Source organism: Gymnoscopelus braueri (assembly GCF_963280865.1).
Source record: "Gymnoscopelus braueri genome assembly, chromosome: 9".
In the NCBI taxonomy this organism is placed as follows: domain Eukaryota; kingdom Metazoa; phylum Chordata; class Actinopteri; order Myctophiformes; family Myctophidae; genus Gymnoscopelus; species Gymnoscopelus braueri.
This window is the reverse complement of record NC_137610.1, coordinates 41290703-41312183: the sequence shown is the minus strand read 5'-3', so window position 1 is coordinate 41312183 and position 21481 is coordinate 41290703. Positions and strand designations below refer to the sequence as shown.

Sequence of the window (21481 nt, the reverse complement as noted above, 5' to 3'; positions counted from 1 at the left end):
CAAGTCGGACACTTTCACTCAGACACGCACTCATTGCGCTATGTTTACATTATTAGGATATGAGCAGATAAAACGTTTTGTCTGCTCTAAATCATCCCTTTGAAGTCTGCGACAAGGCACAGCATAGTTTCCACCCCATAGCCAGAGGAGAGGATGGTCCACTCGCTGCACGTCTAATAACAAAATAGATAGCCACTCAACACTTCCACAAAACTCGCCTACACTTCATGTACATTCACTGATCCTCGCTCCATACAGCTTGGAGAGCCTTCTCTCGACTCACTCTCAGCTCCTCCAAAAGCAAATTAACATTTGGGATGCAAAACATTTCCAGGTCTCGCTGGAGGACGGAGTGCGGAGTGGGCAGAAATGATAAGGTATTGCCGACTGACTGACTGGTCCACCGCTAGGCACATGCCCGCCCCTTCTGTCTTTTTGAAATGTCTGCGAATGGGCTTTGAGGGGTGTCAATGGACATGGCTCAGAGCCACCAACTTACTGGACCACAAGCTTTTAGACTCTTTGTCTTGTTAAGAAATATCTCCCAGAACTGATTAAAAGATAACCAACACTATTCTGTGATGTGAATAACAACTTTCTCAGTTGCTAAATTAACAACGAAACGGCTGTTTTGCAAGCTGTTCTATGCACACACCATAATACCCTGTTTTTCTACACACTCGCTATTTTGAAGCATTATAAAGTTTACTAGCTTTATTAATTTTAATACGCTAGACGTAAGGGCAAGATAAAGCAATCTCTTGGACATGATCCAATCATGTCCAAGAAATCTGAATCTGAATTGCTATTTTGCCAATCAGATTGGAAAGAGATTCTGATTCTGTGCAACTACAGATTGTGCTGTCCAAGTTGATATGAATAACAATTTTGTTTTAGTGTACATTTAGTTGATGTTCAGGACTCAAACCATGAAACAGACAGTACAACTAGTTGTACCTGACAAATGGTTTGGATCATTCAGGCACACATACACCCTTCACAACTGAACCCCACATCAAATCCCCTTAACACCTGGGTGCATGTAGTATACTGTATATTAGAATAATATACCTACAGCTCCCCATGTCTGCAATTGTTTGAAAATAATAAGCAAAGAGAAGCACAATGGAAAGAAACAAGTTAGGGAGACATGACACACTAGGGTGGGGTGGGGTTTGTAAATGTCTTTACAACACTGGACAGGCACCAGGACCACACAACACACAAGGACACATTCAATATTAGGGGAAATGGTTTAATTTGGAGACAGAGGCAAAGAAACACACCACACATGAACAAACATTGACCAAATAAACATTGAGTCTTTCTTCTACACACTCCGCTATGGGAAAACAGAAAACTCTACACAGGTAAAAGCAAAGCCCAAAGAAAAAAAGTTAACTTCTATCAAACTAAGACAATTATCCACACAAGTTGCCTAAATCCTGATGACCACAGAACCATGTGGACAGCACAATACTAACATGAAACTTACCACGATTTAGAGGATCCCAATCCCCACCCCCAAAAAGGAAACTGAGTGAGTGATCGAGAAACACTTAAGAGACCCAAGTAAATTAAATCAAATCAAGCATATTTTAGACAAAAACTTATGACCAAAATTGCTTGCACCACCAAGAGGCCAAACTCGAGACCCAGTCAAGGCCAGGCCACATTGAGAGGCCAGACAATTTTTTTCCAATATAGATTTCTTTCTTTAATTTCCAATATAAAAAGCTCCACTGGTACAAAATACATATGAACAACCAGTTGTAGAAATTGGAAAGCCTGTGTTTTCGTCATGTATTTTTTAAAATCCCACCCAGTTCAAAAAGTTGAACAGAAAACTAGCGTATGTATACAGATCACATCAAGATGTACCCACTTTGGCTTTTCTCAAGACAACACAAACATCAATCAAATTAATTGTGGAACATGAATTAATTCATAGCTATTATCAGACAAGAAAATCATACAGGGCAAGATTCTTTTTTTTTTCTTTTCGACCAAGACAATATCTATAGATGCAAAGCTACCACAGTCAAAATAGCACTTTAAGAAGTAGGAAAGAACACAAGAAAGTGATCAGAAAGTGTCTAAGATTGAAGTGTTTGTGATGGAAGCCCCTGAAGGGAGTCTCAACCGCCTGCGCTGACCAGTGTGTACTTTACATTGTGCTTTTAAATTTACCATAACACTTTACTATACACCGGACACAGCTACAATACAGCTGTAGTCAATTGAGTGTTTTATGAATGTTTTATGAATGGTCAATTTAATTTTGTTCCTTTAACCAAAGTTTTAGTTTGTTCTTGAAAGGGATATTCCTATAATATTTATCTAATAAATGTAACATTGGACAAATCATCAATTGCTTGTTTTGTATCGTAAAGGGTTATGGTACATCCAATATTTCCCACTCACTAACAAGAGGATTAACCATTAAAACGGTTTTGGGGAGTTTAATGTAGCTCTATATAAACTTTGTTCAAATCCAGTACATCACAACACATATTTAGCAATAACTGAACACACGAGTGGCAGGGAAAAAACTAACGGTGACAGCGGATTAATGACACTGGCATAAATATACAAAAAGGCCAACTGCAGCAATCTCTAACCAAGGCCTAATAATATGTGTAGGCAGTTTCTAGACGTATATGGCACTTTGAATATTGTATTGCATTTGGATATAAAAACACACTGAAAAAAGCACATGCCCATATTAAAAGTGAATTAGTGGTACCATGGTAATTTGGGATATACAATCACCTATACAACAGGACACGAAAGTGACCATTCCCCATAATTGTGCTTAACTCTGGCATTGCTCTAACCAAGGAAAACTATACAACACCCTTGAGTGCCATTTGAAATTTGGTACCATTTTGGAATTTTATTAAGTGGAGAAAAAAGAAAAATCCAGACCAAGAAAAGTATCAGATGAGAACTGTGCATCTTGTGTCTTAATCCCTTGTGTGACAGATCACACAAAAATACCCTGAGTAGACAACTTTTTAGCGCCATCAGGTACGCAGTTTTTGGGAACCCTTCTTTTTGGGGGGGGTTGAGGGGGGGGGGGGGTGGGGTGGGGGTAATGTAATATAGTTAGTTATCAGGGTTATATCACCTTACTGAACAGCGAGTTCCACCCCCATAAAGACAGTGTAAACCTTGTGTTGAAAAATGGAATGCATTTGTAAACCAACACTGTTTTGGTGGATTTGCTAGTACAGGCTTAACATGTACTGTGCCAGGTGTATGCCCAAAACATACCATTACAAGCCAAACTATAAAACTTATCCAGCAAAGAAAAAGTCAGAGTATGTGTGCATGTCTATGTACTTGGTGTAAGTGTATTTATACAGTACACATATGAAATGTACAGAGACCCACAGATTGTGTCTTGTGTCCCAAGTGATCTCTTCTTCAGGGGCTCCCACATTTGGTGTCACAAAAAACAAAATAAAAAGGTTAGTCTCTGTGCGAGGAAAATTGGGTACTATCACAAGAAAAATAATTGTTTTGAACGTAACCGAGTTTGACACATGGGCACTTACAACAGAAAAACATTGTCTGGCATCTATGTAATTAACATTGTAAATAATTATCTTCCAATATGTGGCATCCATACTAAACCAAAGTGAAACATCCATTAATCAAGTTAACAAGAAATTCACCAAAATTTAACAAGACGTACCATAAGAATTAACACCAAATTGATTTTTTTCTTAAAGTAGGAAAGAAAATAGCCTATATACTCAAGATGTGACCATAAATGATGCTTCAAAACAAAAGGAATTTTTTTTTCTTTCCAGAAGTTAAAATCACAACTAACGCAGAGAGCAAGAATGCATTTATTTGACTAGAAATTACACTTAAAGGCTGTGTTGATCAAGCAAACTTATTTTAGTCCTCTTTAAAAATGTGATAGGCTTAAGACCCCCCCCTCCCCCCTCAACATAGATGACATTACAACATAATCTACAAAAAACCCAAAGTTTGCCTGGGTTTCTGTTAGTTAAACCTCTATAGATTCAATGGTATAAAATATAGGTAATCTAAGTGTGCATTTTAAACCACAGATTGTCTATTTGTGAATCAGTTCTACAAAAGTTGACTCATGTAGGTAGTCATTTCTCTAGACAGAGCAAATGTACCTTTTATTGTGCCGTCAATATTTTCAAAAAGGAAAAAATAGGTAAATACACTTAATATTTTCATAATGAAAAACAAAACAAAGAAAACAAAAAACAAAACAGAATACACTTTTTCTTTTTAATTTTTTTTTTCTTTTTTTATAACAGCCTTGGTGAAAAACTTTACACTGCCCGCAAAATGTAGAAACCATTACAGATCACTGAGGGGTTTTCTGGTCAGACTTTTAAAAGTGTTGGAAAGTGGTCTGTATCATTTATTTTAGAAGCCAACATATTGCTAATGGCACCAAATAGCACAGCTGTGTGCCAATCCCTGTATTCAACTTTCAAGTGAACTTTTTACTGAGAGAGGTAAAAAGCAAGCAACATAAAAAAACTAGCAAACTTAAAAATAAAAAAGAAATCCCACAGGCTTTAAAAATATTTTTGCTTAAAAAAGAAAGAAAAAAGTCTCAAATTAATTGAGCGTAGGTAAGTTTTCACATTGATTGGCTTGACCTCCCTCCCGCCTGTCACATTTTTTTATACAGGAAACCAAGACAAAGGAATATACATGCAGAAATCAGGTTGAGCTAAGGTCAAGGGTCAGTGGATGGCCAGATATTGGTCAGGCGAGCTTAGAGAGACATCACAGACAATGGTGGGATGATGAGGCCAGGAGTTTGGCTTGGCTTTCAACACCATGAAGACATGCTAGGCTAATGATGAGCAAACAGGCATGGAGATTTGTTCTAAAAGGAAGAAAAACACAGAAGGAAGAAAGGGAGAGAGAGAAAATAGAAAGAGGAGAGAGAGGGAGAGAAAGTTAGGGCCACAGCACAAGAACCTTTCAAACATGAGGCACAACCAACAAAAAACAATGCCAATCACCACATAAGGACAGTGGTGACGCTTCACCCACATACACACAAAAACAATACAAAGATTTAAGGAAGCGACACCACCAGATGTATGGTAGAGACGCTCCAGCATGCACGAATATTATACTTGGCACCCAAAAAAAGATCCATCTGGGACCAGTCCCTTGTGAGACTTGGTGGATGGATGGAATGATTGGAAGAAGACGTTAATCGAGAAGCAGAGAAAGAGGTAGCCTAGCTTAACATGGCTTAGAGAGGGGGGGGGTAAGAAGATAAAGTTGGTAGTTAAGATTGAGGGTAGAGTGCAAAGGATTTTCACATATTACGGATGACAAACAAATGAACAAGACAGACTAAGGCCAAAACAAGGACTGCAGCTCTGGGTTTGGACACCAATTGGACTGGCTTCCATCAAGTAAAAAAAAAAAATGAAATATAGAAAAACAGATCCTTAGTCAACCTGTCTAGCATGACTGGAAGGCAATGAAATGGTATGGAAAAATAAACCTGATGCTCCCCTTTCAACACATTACACAAAACCTCCCATCAAACACTGGCTCCAGTGATAGTCATAAATAATTATAAATTAAAACATTTAACATGAACCAAATTACATGTTGAAACTGAAGAAATGGGATTACAGTTTGTAAAAACAAAAGTGGAAGGAACATCTTTATTTTGTCCTCTTTTTCTTAAAGAACAGATCAAGAGTCTCCCTCCAGTGGTGGGTGTGGGTTCAGACAAGCCCCTTGTCCCACCCCAGGGAGTCTCTAACCTTGGCTTGAGGGTGAACTTACCCTAGCAGGGCTAACATGAGAGCTGGGGAGGGGGAGAGGCCCTGAGGCCAGGATCAGTAGGGCTTGCTGTCATTCTTGGAGCGTTTGAGTTGCACCTTGAGCCTCTTCATGCCGATCTGGAAGCCGTTCATGGCTTGGATGGCAGCTTGCGCTGACACTGGATTGTCATAGCTGACAAACCCTGTGGGACAGAGGGGGATAGAAGAGGGGTAAAGATGTGTCCCTGGCCAGATTGTACCATGTACATAAATTATGATGACACACACTGCGATTGGCTTGCTAAGCTCCTCTGCTGCTGGGAGCCCTTTTAAACCTAGTTAAAGCGCTGGTACAAATAAAAGCACATATTGATCTTGAAATTCTATTATGGAGTAAAGGGTATTTGGAAAATACCATTGGAAAATGGGAGTGCCAATTAACCACTTAAACCGTTTATACTTAGTTGACGGAAGTCCCCTAGGGCTCTATACTATTCTCTAGTATTTCCCTCTACACCAAGTCACCAAATATACAAGCTCACAGCGTGTTGTGAGCTTGCAAATGTGCTAGTTTCACTGAATACTCGCCCCAGAATAGGGATAGTGGTTAAGCAGTGTCACATTTGTACTTATGTTTGGCACACACTGCAATGAATTCATGTGCAATACTTTGAAGTAGCCTACATTATCAGCTTAACAGAAGCTCTTATGCTCTTATCCAACATTATCTATCTAGCATGTTTATTTTTTCCCACATGCAAGCCCTACAGGTAGACAAATTCGGCCCGGCAGGTTGCAAGGCCTATAACACGCAGGAGGAAACTATTATTGTGAGCAATGCAGAGACCAACAGTACCAGTTCAGATTCATTTCAGCCATACACCAAGTCAATATCTACATACCAAAGCACTTGCTCAAATTGGTCTGTTTATCGATGAAGACTTTGGCAGAGACCACATTTCCAAAAGGCATGAACATCTGCAGGACGTCCTGGTCCCCAAATTCCTGGGGGAGGTGGTAGATGAACAGATTTGCCCCCTCTGGCCCTGCAATAATAAGCAGGAAAGATGGATACATGAGTTCAGACATCATTTAGTTAAATGAATACCACATTATGTACACAAATAAATGTATATAATTTCAAAAGGTTAATCATACAAGTGTTTGAGATAGACAATACAAATAAACACTACAAATTTAAAGTTTTAAGATTTGTGTGTATGCATGTGCAGACACAAAGCAGCTGACCTTCCTTCTGGCTGCCAGCAGCAGCCTGCTGCAGCAGAGTCTGACTGTAGAGGTTGGGCAGGGCGGAGGCTGTGTACTGCTGCATCCCTGAGTAGGCCTGGGTCAGGGCGTCCATGGAGCTGGCTCCTGAACCGTTGGCCATCGAACCTAGGCCCCCATTCGAGGCCCCAAAACCTGCCAAATAAAAAAAGAAAATGGATCCATTACACACCCAGAGCACAAGTATTTTCAATAGTAACCAAGCAAGACATTTTAAAACGTCTATTTAAGCAATAGTCAAATGCCATGCAAAGCATACTTTTGTTAAACAAGAGGGGGGTTATGTTTCATTGTAGTAGTTAGTATTGTTAACAGCAATGTTTGGTAGAAGCTACTTTTTTACACTAGCAGCTACTGAGGAGATCCTTTACCACTGACGCTGCCAGTGAGACTGTTGAGGTTGTTGAGGCCCATAGACGTCCCAGTGAGACCCTGCAGGCTGCCCAGAGATGCAAGGGTATTCATGGCAGAACTGGTGGACATCGTACCAGCTGATGGGGACAGCACAGCACAGGTTACCACAGGCTATGTTCCCAACTCTCTGTAGTATTCCAAAATTTGGCGCTCTACCATGAACAAGCTTGAAGATCAGTTCTTTTCAGCAAGCGACACCATCGTGTTGTATTACGACGTATTCATGTGGCTTTAAGGTTATGATGACTGGATGACACAGCAGCAGTCAGGCAGGGGCAGAGAGAAATCTGTCTCTTAATGAAGAGGGGTCATTACCGCAGCAGCCAATATGCTGAACTCAGACAGAGGGAGCCAATGTGTATTTACACAGACTAAACGGGAATTGGATCTCTCGTCAAAAAATCTTTATGAGGGTGATTAACTCCCATAAAATAAATGAGGGATGGCCAAGGGCCGTTAGGCAGCAGGCGGCTGATAGAGGGAGGGTTGGAGTGTGTTCGGGGCTGAGTGTAATGAAAATGGGAGAGGTAAATGCAGCTTTGAACAGTTCAGAGGGAGCAGTATTTAGGTCTTCATTTGGTTTATTTGCACATGCTTATTATGACACAAAGCAGAGAAAAGAAAGTGAAAAATGAAGTGGGTAGCACAAACCAAATAACAGGGAGAATGTTACCACAGAAGAAGTGAGGGAACAACTGGAAATGAATGAGCACCGGCACAGTTGACAATAAAAGTAAAGGCATGAATGATTAAAACGGTCTGCTTTCCACTGTGGGTCACCAATGATTTAAAATAATGTACTCGCTCATAGATCTACAAGGTGCTTTGGGTAAAAGCGTCTGCCAAATTACATATGTTGCAAATAAACACTTAAATTACCTGAACTAGTCAGAGCAGACATGGTTTGGGCAGACATAGAGTTACCAGAGGTCTGGGCTGCAGCCATGGTAGCAGCTATCGTGGCCAGGTTCTGCAGCTGCATTGTGTTCACACCTGAGGGGGAAGGAACGAGAGGTCAGCCCACAGTATCTATGATCAAACTTTATTCCAGCACATGTCAACAGTAGTTTCACACTGGTTAACCACTTTCAAGATCTTTCAAAAACAGAGGAAATCCAATAAAAGCTCACGACACATTGTGATGCAACACTGAGCTTGTAGATTGCCTATTTTCACAGGACACGATCATAGTATAGTATAATATATAAAAGTATAAAAAAGGCTGTAAGTGGTTAAAGCAGTGATAAAATGTTGAACAAAACCATTAGCAAGTTAAATTGGTGTGACTGCACTTATTTCAAACTCCATTATGTATAAGCTTGGGTAAATTGCCTCAATTCACCATGCTCAACAGTGCCCGTTGCTAAACTATAGTTGCTAAACTATGTACCCACGTCAAATAGTTGCACAGCATAAACATAAACCGATTTGCCTAACATCAATGTTACACAAGCAATATTGAAGAAATATACTGCTGAAACCCTGTTATCCCCACAGCACTCTGATTTAAACCACAATATGAGCATTATTTAATTATTACTCTAAACTCTTACTTTTCTTGTTATCATTGTCTGTGTACAGTCAAAAAATCCATTTTGCCTTGATAAAAGCAATTATGGAATCTTTGTGCACTGTATTAGTATGTATTAATTATATATTTTAATTATATATTTTTCAATAGATACTGTATAAGTTTTAGTCCCGTCTGTGCCTGAACGTGCCTTCCCCCCCCCTCATTTACTTCCGGTTTACATTAAGTACAGTATAATACCGGCTTTCACCGGATGCGCCCCGTCACTACCGCCCATTGAGGAATAGAGAACTTCCGACAGAATCCGACACAGACAATATTAAAACACACATCTATTGAAGAATACGGGCTAATGCAGTGCACACGTGTTCCTCATGTCGAGTTAACATCCGGGGCTACAGCACTTTATATGTTTTTTGGGTACATGTACGGAGAAGTACAGGCTTTCCACACGGATGTCCAGTGACAATTGGGGGGTAAAGCTCAAGACTATCATAGATACGAAAGTAAAAGTCAGACTCAATAAAATACATCTATGATAGTCTTCATCCAAGGCTAGCTAAATCCAAAGATCCTCTGCTCACAATAGTTTGAATAAAAAAAAAAGAAACTAAAACAGCAACGATTTGGCTGCTGCGATAAGCTTGACATTTCTTCCTTTGAAGTCACAGCAGATCTCGTCACTTTCTGCTCCACTAAGTCAGTAATGTGATAAAGTCTTGTTGATGCATTGAGTGATTTGTCCTAAGGAGACCACAAAGCCCTAGAATAGCAACACTGATTGAAGTACTGATGATCTCATTAAAGAGTGATGTGATTTGGCAACAGTAGAACTATGGGTATGTGGAACACCCAGTCACATGGTTGTTACCTTGGAAAAGTGTGTTAGATGAAAATACATCTTAAGAACCCAAATAAAAATGACCCACCTCCTAGCCTCTGCTGCATGCCACCGAAACCAGCCTGGCTGCTAGAGGATGTAGCCTGTTGGAGCAACTGTAAAAAGGCAAGAAAGACAGTTAACATCATGTTCAGGAATCGGAGAGAAAAAGGCACTTGAGGGAGTGAGCATCTTCCACTTACTGCCAGGTACTGTGGAGTGAGAGACCCCAAGCCTGCCAGGTTTCCCCAGGTGGAGGCGCTGTTGAGCTGCTGCATCTGCTGTGCTAGCTGCTGCTGCAGTCGCCTCTGTTCCTTATCCCTCTGTGTGTCTGCAAATTTCGCCACCATGGGGGAGGTGCAGCCCTGTGGCAGGGATGAGGGAAGGAGGGATGGGAGAGTAGTTTAGGTTAGGCCCGCTCAATAGAAATAGAAATGCATTCCGCTTTACCCTCATTATTAGCAATACAAGAATGCATTCATTTTAGGGGGGTTTCTTTGTAAAAAAATAGAGGGATCATCTAAGCCTTATGATTAGGTCATGTTTTAATGTTTGTATTGCATTCATATTCAAGCTAACATATACAGGACAACTGCCATGCATCGCCAAGCCACATCACATTCCAAAAAAGGAGCATGAGACAATGCTGCAGACATTGCTACAGAACTTTACGCATTGGGAGGATCTGAATCCAGTCCACACACACAAGCAGACAGGAGATGGAGACATGACTTAAAACATAGACAATTAAACAAAGACATGTCAAATCAGCAGACAAAGAAAGACATTTGTAAGGAATAAAACAACAAAACATATTGCACCATAACTCACAAACAGATAGCCACATATTGATCAGACGGACTCACGGACGAACATGCGGTGTAAAGTCTCTTGTGAGTTGAGTGCTAGACAGGGGACAGGCTTGACAGGGAAAATGGCTTTTGCAACACTAGCACCTCCCATGGCATCAGGGAAGTAATGGTATAGGGACGGGAAAGGTGCCAGCACCGCTGGGGCCCCCTTTTAATCTGGGAAGCTTCATGTTATGTTTGGTTGGGCTCCTAATTAGACGTGGTCCAATGCTTCACTGGGGAGCCTCTGACCTGCTAGCAGTCAAGTTACTCATGCTCCACTTCCTGAAAGACTCCACCGAATAACTCGAGGACGCGGACCTAGTTTCAGGAGGAATCAAATAGGACAGTCGCTGCTGTCTCGGCTAATGTCTTTGTTAACCTATATTCAATGGGAGCGGTCTCTTTTCCCCGTGGTCCTAAACATGGATTTAATATGAGAGGCTGAGGTGGCTAGGCCCAGAGGTGTGTTCGCCAAATCAATACACAGCTCAAAATAAGGAAAATCAAGGCAATTCTTGCCCCGTCTTGTTAGCACTGAATTCACTGCTATGATGGGCAATTTTTCAAGTTTTGTTTTTATAATTAACAAGTGGCTTTGGAAATGAGTCATGCTCTATGAGAATGAATGTCTTCTGCGTTGAGTCTTTCCAACACAGGGGGGCAGCAGCATGTTCAGGAGGAAGAGGAGGGGGGAGGGGGGGGGGGTGAGAAGTAGGTGCTAAGGGGTACAGTACCTCCATAGTCTGAGAGTGATGCATGGTTTTGATTGCATTCTGTGCCATTGCCCTGGTAGCAAAAGTGACAAACGCACAGCCTGTAGGGGAGGGGGGAACAATAGGAGAGGGGAAGGGAGGGAGGGACAAGAAGAAACAAAAACAAGACAAAAAGGTTTGGACAACTCGTTATGAACCCCAAAAAACAACACATTGTACAAAGAATGGCAACTCCCAAGCACACAAACCGCCCTCACTGGTTAGCACATGAAGAAAGAACACGACAAAGAATAACAGTAACAACAGTCACATGAGCACAGTAACGGTGATCGACGGATAAAAACACCACCCAGAAAGAGAGAGCTTTGTACATATGGTGACACGATGAGACAATGAATGTGATTATGTACACATGTAACACAAACACATAAATTCACACGAAAGGCTTCAGATGACCGTATATATATATAGATTAGGTATTAAGTATATAGATACTTAACATATTAATGTCATAGGGTGTCTGATCGACTTCAAATTACAGCTTTATCACATGGTCGTTAACCAGAACAGGGGCTCATTATAGAGGCGGGCCTGAGGCATGCTGTAACAGTCAGTCTCCAGAGGAGGATTATTATTTTTCATTTTTTGTGCACATCCAAAACGAGCTCGCAGCACTCACTATCATGGCGTCTTATGCGGCACAGTTAGCTAGCTCATGGGATGCTGCAGCAGGCTAATTCCAGGTTTTGTGGAGTGTGATGGAGGGGGCAGAAAATGAGGAGCTGCCAGCTGAGCCCACGGAACACCAGCAACCAGGGGTTGCCAAGGTGACGGCTCATTGTTCCGGGCATCAAGTGCCGCGGCCCTCGCCCGAGTACCGCTGGAGGTAAAGCACAGTGTACTATGGGAGTGGAATGGTAAAGTGGGTTCCAGACGAGGCGAATAGCACTCGAATAGAAAATGGGGGATAGGTGGGGAGGAAGCAGGGTGAGAAATAAAAAGGGAATGACGGCAGGCCCTGTATTATTAATAATACTTGATATGTGCGACTGGTGCGCTACGCAGATGGCGGTGGTGGTGGTCAGGTGTTCGGAGGACAGCGGCAACGTTTAAGGGAGCACGTACCTCTGCTCAGTCCGTCTGGTCCCCGGAGGATTCGGCACTCCTCGATCTGTCCGAAAGATCCGAACATCATTCGGACCTCGTTCTCGCCGTATTTCTTCGACACCATTCCGATGAAGAGTTTTCTGTCTTCCACCGCTGGAAAATAGGCATGAGTGACAGGATTATAGTGCACAGCCTCCTATAGTTGGCATGAACATGCCAACTATAGGAGGCTAAACATTGTCACCCCTCGTCACAATGTCACATGTTCTGCTGAGGAAGTGCCAGCTTGTTGTACAAATCTCATAGTGCACTAATAGAGTACAGAAGTCCTGACGTCACTCGTTCAGCCCCTGGTTCGTAAAGTAATTTCTCTATGGAGAATAACATTGGGTCATCTTAGAATCGTCTCATAAGAATTGTGGTCCAAAAATAAACAAACTGTCTCTGCGATATTGTCAGGGAGGAGGTTCTGTATCGTTTATGATAGTCAGTCACTTATATTTGATACAGTCTGTTTCTGGCGAAAATGTAACTAATTCTGCGGAAGTTATCGTTTTCTCACCGTCAGTTGATGCTTCATATCCATAAGAGTCAAACCGCCGGGGTCATTTGTTTATTTTTGGAACAGTTCTTATTTGACGCGATATTAAAGACGTCTATGGGAATTCATAACGGGGGTGGAAAACCGCGAACTAGGTAGGATGTGTCAGACTTCGTTGCTCTATACTGATGCCGGTATTGGGTGGATAACTGGCCACGAATACGCAATCGGCATGGATGAAACGCAGCCTCTTGAAAGAGTGCATTCAGCCAGTTCATCGAGTCCAACATGATGGCTATTTGTGAGTATGAAAGATATACTGAGTAGCAATCTGCAATTAGTCGAGTTTAAACACAACTCGCCATGAGTTACGTTTAAGCTACATCTTTCCTTCCTCTTGGCAGTTTAGATCCCATTACCGGAAGGGACAGTCATGTTGTCTGTTTAGATCCCATTCCCCTTTGGTACAGTGGCGTTGAAACTGGCTAGATGGTTATCAAACAACCATTTTAAAACGGCTAGTCCCATTCCATGATTTCGATTGGCTGATTTCCATTCACTCCTTAGATCAGCTTATATCAATCACAGGTGCGTTATTTGTTAAATACAGTGATCCAGCATATCTTTAGCTGAAAGATGGAAGGGGAGCACATGTTTTCCTTACAAGCCCCAGCCATGCGGGGCTTCTAAGCACCGCCCGTGTGGGACAGCAAGCGACTAAGGGGCTTCGTGGCGGGGCTTGTAAGGAAAACACTTGCTTCCCATCCCTCGCAAACCATCTGTGCTGGAAGGCTAAGTAGCTAGGCTAGCAGTTTGCACAGGAAGTTCACAAGCGTAGTGGCAAAATCTGGCTAAAACGTTTTTATTTCTATCAAATATCTTGGATACAATGATATTGAGCTAACAGTTAAGTTTTGTTTCTCTATGTGATTGTTTGGGAAAAGTTGAAGTCTAACGCACAGCCTGGCTTGACTGGCTGAGTAAACAGGCACACGTCTCTGTCAGGAGGAAGTTGCTTTTCCTGGTAGCCGGGAACTACTTTCTTGTAAAAGTTGTTTAGTCTGATTTAATTGGGACGTATCTAATCTATGATTTCATGTTGCCCTATTCGTAACCGTTTTAGAAAAGCAATAGGCCACGCAAGGTCTCAAACGAGTTATGAATTTTTTTTCCCCACACAGAACCAGAGATAACGCAATCCGAAGATGTACTGCTCCATTCACTTCCTGGTTAACTATTACTTAAAAATGCTGTATTTTTTACCATGTATTTTTGGCCGAGACATGTTATTTTCAAAAGGCGTATAAAAGCGACTGGGAGGTCGTGATGAATTTTTTTTGGGGGGAGCGGAAGCATAGTGAAACCCTCTGTGATTAGCAACCATCAGGGGATCGATCATACTGGAGATAAATATTCTGTGACTACTTGAAAAGGTAAGAAAATGGAAAAATCTCTGGCAGTGGGTGAGTTTTTTTTATGTATACACTCTGGCAGTTAAAGAGTTAAGGGGATGACGTCATTTCCGATTTCATCGTTCTCTCGCAGTCAAGGCATCATTCATAGGTTGGCGAAGAGCGCCCTCCAGCGTAATCACTAAAAACATCATTGTTAAATTGACGTAGATCTGCGTCAATGGCAGGGAATGCGTGTAAAAAAAAATATTGAGTGAATTAGTACAAGGTACAACATGCTTCTTGACAATTCAAAACCATAGACAGTCATCAAACTAAAATCAAGGAGGGACAAGGGATTGGTTTCTCAAAACATTACACATTTAGATTTTAGCGGCGACATTGTGACTCCACCCACCTTACGTTTTTTCCTTCACACCATCCTCATACATGCATACGCATTCGTGCTTAGACTCTCTCCCTCACTCATATGCCTGCCTACACACACACACAGGTTACCTATACCACAAACATATAACAAGTGCACCCCCCTCCACACTCATGTGTTCCTGCCCACCCACACACACACACACACACACACACACACACACACACACACGAGGGAAAAGACAAACACACAAACACACACACACACACACACACACTAGGTTCCTTAGGGTTTCAAGTGCAGGGTGAATCGGCAGCTCCACTCCACCTACAGTGCCTCATAAATTGATCTCCACAGTTCATTAAATTGTTTTTCTTTATTACTGTCCTCCGCCATTGTTCTCTCAATACTCAAATATTTCATTAGTGATTTCCAATTTTGAAGGGAAGGTGCTTTATTTTTTCCAGTTTTGCAATAACAGTTTTTTTTATATACTCAAGATGAAAAAAAGAATTTGCCTACCTGATGGATGTCTCATTTCGTCTATATTTTGAAAAAGACAAATCATAGGTGTAAACAAATGTGCATTTACAGTTTATATGTAAAAAGAAAACTCAATATACTCCAAAGTCTTTCTAGCAATACCAGAAGGCATGTATGAGGGAGTCCTTTTGTGTGCAACATTTTAAACATCTGTCAGAGGACATGGAATCAAATGTATTCATCTTATCTCCAGTGTACATTCTTGTCAGGAGTTTATCCTGGATTAGTCTTAGATTTTCATTAGTGGTAATTTTATATGTACGTTGTAAACATCCATTCCATTTGAGTTTAGCATCTACTGTACTGTACCAAGATCATTATTCCATTTATTATAAATGTTTTGAAGCAATTCTTCATTATCCTCAGCATTGCTAAGGATCTTATAATATGATGTAAAGCACCTATAAGTGGTCTCTTTCTAATCCCTTTTTTAACCATGTCACATAATTGAGTTGATATTTCCCCCCCAAGATCCATATTTTAAGATGAGTTTGTCTTGTGGTTTATGCTATTTAAAAAAAAAGGGGGAAATCCTGCTCAGTATACCTTTAAGCTAAAATGGAAAAACTAAAAACCACATCACTATTATAAAATACTTTCACTCATACTTGAGAAATGTTACTGAAAAATACTCCTCGGCATCTCCTACAATTTACCTCCTCACCTTTCGTCTTCATCTACTTCCTTCCCCTTAGTCTCTAGCCCTCTATGACAAATGACTGCTTTATCATCCACTTACTCTCTCCGTTAGATCCTCTGTACCTGCTCTCCTCTGTTCCCCCAACAGCCTTTGCAAAGCCCTTAATCCTTCTACACCATACAGAAATTGTTTACTGCCGCACATTCCCTGACCTAAGTGTTGCTCGGGCCGACATATCTCGTTTCGAGTAGTGGGACATCACAACAGGATTATCTCCCTTTGAAAAAGACGCCCTTTCGTTTCTGCGAAATGTTTAATCTCGCTGAGGAAGTTCACGTTGGACATTAGCCCAATACCCCCCCCCCCCTACCTCCACCCTGACACACACATTGACTGGCTGTTACACCCCATCTGCAATGATGTCACTCACCAGTTGTTTTCTCGCTGTCGGCAGGTTTCATCTGGATGGGATGATGCATCTGGTGGACAAGGCAAAGGAACGGTTAATTCAGTGGTTTTCGAACGGTGCCCAAGGCACACCAGCGCAAAATCTGAAACATGTGTTATAACCTTATCACTCTGTAAATGTTTATTTACTAATGCCAAACTCAAAGGTTAACCACTTAAAGGAGTAGTTCACCCAACAAATTACTTATTTTCTATCAATTGCACACCCTATGAAGCCTTGAATCCATGGATTATTTTTTGTTTTTGTGGCATTCCTAAGCTAATAATTTGATTCCCATCTCCTACTGGCTAATGTATCCGGTAGGAGACACAAAGTAGATTATCTGTGTCTCCTACCGGAAATACACACGGTAATCAAATTATTGTCTTAGGAATGCCACAAAAACATAAATAAATCCATGAAATCAAGGCTTCATGGGGTGTGTAATTGATAGAAAATAAGTAATTTTTTGGGTGAACTCCTCCTTTAAGCCTTTTAAAAATAAGCTAAAATAGCCAATCTACAAATTCACGTCACAGAAAATATGTGAAATTAAATTTTAAATTGAATGCATATGCTTTCTTCTTTTAGGTCAGAGAATTCACTTCCCTCTGCATTGGGAAATGGGTGTGCACAAAGTACTGATACTGCAAATAAAAACATTATTTATAACTTTTTGTATAGTAGATATTGCAAGAATGTGTGGTTTTCACATAATCCCAAGGCACACCTGGAATTGTCTCACGGCACACTGGTTGGGAACCACTGGGTTAATACCACGTCTGTCAGCGCTGGCTAGTCCAGACACTACACAGTAAAATCCTGAGTGTTAATAAATTAACATTCAGGATTTTACAGTATACCAACACAGATGCAGAGCTCCTTTATCTTAAAGTATTCTGTCGCGTCCTCCGACCGCCCCTAGACACACACCTCCAAATCAAGCATCTCACCCCTCAACCTCTCGTTTATTCTCTCCTCATACTATCACTGCTCATTTAAGCCACCTTCGACAGAGGCCGTATACTAGTGGATGCTGGTGAATTAAATCCTCTAGTATCCAATTTCACTTCTTTCTGTAGTGTAGGCTTGTGACTGCATTTATCGATTAGACCTAATCCTGTCAACATCCCTCATCTTCATGCGATCCCTTTAACAGAAATCGTTCACCCACAAGCTGCCTTCGTCCTGCTTCTAAAAGTATTACCCAGATACTCACTGTTGAAGTCTGTTGGCAGTGTACATACACACCGGGGGCATCATTAATTCATGCTAAAAAATATATTTTCGAACTGTTGTTTGTGTCATGAGTGCATGCACACAGAACGTGAATATTATGCAGGATAAAGCGACACAATGTTTATTCGGAGCAAGGTAGATTTTGCCCCGCGAATAGAGGCATCAATGAGGCATCAACTATGTAAATAGATGTTATACTAAATTACTCACTGATTTAGGCATCATGTATTCGTCATATACACCCTAAGATTTATTGAGGGACTTTACATATGTTAATCCATTCATTCAATGACCCAGTGCAGATTTCTTGTGTCAGAACCGTAAGAGTAGCCATTTTATTTATTATTGGCTCCTGGGTCTTATCCATTCCTGTGTTTCACTCTTACTGCTATGACACCTGAATTCCCCCCCGGGGATCAATAAATGTTTATATCTTATAATAAGGGAGACAAGGATAACAATTTTATTTCACCCCATGTAAACCCACCCCACAACCAGACAGAAGGAGGTGGGGCAAATTGAGCTATGGCCAGAACAATCACGACGTCTCCCAGCCTTAAGATTTATTCTCCCTGGCACTTTCTCCAGATCCTCTGATTACATAGGTGGAAGTGAATCTACAACACCAGCTTTTACATCAGCTGTGCTCACCTGCCGCGACAAAACGTGACACAAAGCAAAAGGAGAAATGTATCCAAGTGCTATGAAGTGAAGAGGCTTGGGAGACAGCAGTTATGAAATGTGGGTTGCTGGGTCTTTTGTTTCACCTTCCTTTTTTCCCCATGTTTTTGACAAAGACTAAGAGAAAAAGACAGATGGCTTGCTCGGTATGGGTACTGGTGAGCATCACTGGCCAAGGAGAGAGAGGGAGGGAAAGAGAGAGAAGCACCAACGAGGAGTGAGAGGGAGCGACAGAGACGAGCTTTTCCACTGACGTGCGGGCCGAACCCACTCAACTGCAGTCAATGCCAGTAACAGCATGACTAGGGACTGGGGGGGGGGGCATCAAGCTAGACTTTATTTGAAATGCCTGGCTGATTGATGCTGCTCCAGTGAGAAGTAGTTCTGTATGTGCAGCCTGCTACACTCATTTATCAACCTGGTTGAACATGTTACTACATGCTGGTACCTAACCTCATTGACAGTGGCTCCTTTTCCAATAGACTTGGCTATTGATTTAATTGAGAGCTGGGGTTGTATGGTATTCATTGAATTGATTGGGAGTAGAGTAATTTTCAATCAGCAACAGGCAGGACAGATTTGTAGAGGTTTAACAAGCAATTGCACTTGTTCCAGTCGACTGGGCTTTAATCTCCAAAAAAAAAAGCTCACTGAAACTAGAGTTCATTTTTGGCCAGCAAACAGCTCAGAGAGCCTGCAGTGGATGTGAGGGGGGCTCAAGCAGCTCATACAGTGCTTACTCACCCCAGTTAAGGTCTTTATGTTGTGCAGGCCACTCTGGGCGTCCAGTGCAGCTTTTCTTGTATAAAACGTTACAAAACAGCATCCTGCAGACAAAGAAACAGAGACAAACAGGGGAGAAGGAAAAACATTGAAATAAAATTGCTCATCTTCACTGTAAGGAGAAATGAATAGTTACACTGCTCAAGAAAAGGAGAGAATGTAAATGGCTAAAAGCATGTTGCTGCTGTTGCTGGTGTCACATGATAGGAGCATGTGACACGATATTCTTAGCACTAACTGTTGGATGGTTGTGTGTAGCACATGCAGGAAGCCTGCAGCGAGCGTAGGGGAAGATAGCGAGATGGGCGAGGGGCTGTGGCGACCAAAAGCTCAGATGGCTGTCGATGGGACTACTGAGGCGTGCTGGACAGGTCAGCATGGTGCGGGCAAGTCAGGGCACAGGACCCACGACCCCCAGAGTGAGAGGTGCTACCATTACATAATAAAATGTCTGTCTCTCTTCCTTTCATTCACCCCATACTCCAATCTCTCTCGCTCGCTCTCTCAAGCACGCACGCGCGCACACAGAACATGGAAGTAGTACAATGAGACAGAGGAGACAAGCGGGTGGGGGCGACGGGGGAAGGAGGAGGGAGGGAGGTTGGGGCGCACGGGGAGAAGGAAAAAAAAGCAGCCTCTCATCCTTCCGTCCCAGCAGACCGCCAGTGGCGTTCCAGCCTGTCAGTTTTCACTGGGCTGAGGGGGAAGTAGAGCACTGCAGCGTCTCTGACCTACATAGTGTGTATTATGCTGTTGTACTGGAGCTTGCAGGCCGTGGGGGGGGGGGGGGGGGGGGGCACTCTAATATGCATCGCTCTTCTCTCCGAGCCAGCTGAGCTCTGCGCTCTTTCCCTGCGACTTAGTCCTGCCTCTGCTTTTTGCCAGAGCTAAATAAACCATTCCAGAGAGGCACAATGGTTACTAGATGATTTTTTCATAGCCCGCAGTAGATGTGACCTAAAACGTAAAAACAACACGCAAACCTGATGGCTCCGCAATAGATTTGCGGCAAAACAAACCCACCGAAATGGAACGGGGATTATAGTGAATCCAACGGATGAGTCAAACAAAAGCAAGATGGATGACATAAGAGGAGGGCGTGGAGGGGGTATTATCGGGTGTACAAACAACGTGTCAGCCAGGGGCGCTGTCCTGACTCCTCAACAGTCCCGGTGGGGGCATGGCTACTGGTCAATGGCCCAGGGCCATGGCATGGCGGGGAGAAGGAAAGCAGTGGATAAAGGGAAAAGCAAGTCCTGCTCAAACAAATTCACCTCACAGAGGCCAGGGTGAGCCAAAAAGGCTGCTGTGATCAGGCCAGATTATCTATTAGAATACATTAACATTGCATTAACATGTCAATGGACCATCACAGCTGACACTCCGCCTAGGAACAGGGGAGGGCTCTCTGCTAAGAAGAGCGGACTTTGAACCATTCAGCCTCCCAATGAACTGCACAATGCCGGCAGTATATGCCACCTAATCAGCATCCCAGATAATTCAGATGGTCTACCTTTCAAAGCACACATGCAGCCTTTCCCCCTGGTGATGTTAAATTTGCACAAGTTTATGTAAGAGCCTTCACATGTAGGAAGCACAGAATGCCAGTCTTGTGGCGGGCTGTTGCTTAAAACAGGACTAGGTTATGTTATTTGAGTACAGAGGTATGACACTCATTGCATACCTGACCAAATCCCAGTGACAAATCTCATGCCTGCACCTCAAAGATTAGGCTTGGCTCTCTGTTTTTTTTACCCCCCTTCTTCCAGCCCTGTGCACTGCAGATAGACACTAAAGGCGGCTTTCCATATACATGGACTTACCTAGCCCCACCCCACACCGCCCACCACAGCGACGGTTTCCACTACAATGAAGTGGGTAGAGTGGTGTGTAAGTGGTACTAAACTGGTGCCTAAAAAGTACCCAGTCTTGGGTAGGTCTGAGCTGGGCTAAGCAGGGCTAAAGCTGTGATAAAGCTGATTGGTCGGCTCACAGCTGTGTCTGACCACTCAGGTCTCTGTAAAATGTAAACACTACGGTTGCAGTGTTGCCATGTCCACTTATTATAAGCGACATTGGGCTTATTTTTCTGTAAAGTTGCTTGTAAATATTGGTAGTACTTTTACTCCACTACAATTATCTGAAAACGTATTAGTTACTAGTTACTAGTTACTTTTCAGCTATAAATGATTACATTATAAAACATACATTAACCACTTAAGCCCTATTTTATACCTAGGCTATTT

At 42.2% G+C, this 21481-nt stretch overlaps 1 protein-coding gene across 5 annotated transcripts in view; it reads right to left on the bottom strand.

Annotated features, from left to right (window-relative positions):
• Positions 1–1239: 1239 nt before the first annotated feature.
• Positions 1240–21481, bottom strand: part of LOC308091874 (CUGBP Elav-like family member 2) — a 32444-nt gene continuing 12202 nt past the window's right edge. For 2 of the 5 annotated variants that reach the window (XR_013933748.1, XR_013933751.1), the window contains exons 3-15: positions 19197–19279; positions 16515–16563; positions 15424–15444; positions 12600–12734; positions 11496–11575; positions 10111–10272; positions 9957–10023; positions 8376–8489; positions 7454–7573; positions 7044–7217; positions 6698–6841; positions 5818–5998; positions 1240–4891 (exon numbers count right to left, since the gene is read on the bottom strand). Coding sequence is in view for 1 of the 5 variants with exons in the window: in XM_080437615.1 (XP_080293741.1) it covers positions 5871–5998; positions 6698–6841; positions 7044–7217; positions 7454–7573; positions 8376–8489; positions 9957–10023; positions 10111–10272; positions 11496–11575; positions 12600–12734; positions 15424–15444; positions 16515–16563; positions 19197–19279 (1277 nt within the window). In the remaining 4 variants the exon portion in view is untranslated. Of the gene's footprint in view, positions 5999–6697; positions 6842–7043; positions 7218–7453; positions 7574–8375; positions 8490–9956; positions 10024–10110; positions 10273–11495; positions 11576–12599; positions 12735–15423; positions 15445–16514; positions 16564–19196; positions 19280–21481 lie in introns of all 5 variants that reach the window. The other 3 variants (XR_013933749.1, XR_013933750.1, XM_080437615.1) reach the window with 3 other exon arrangements.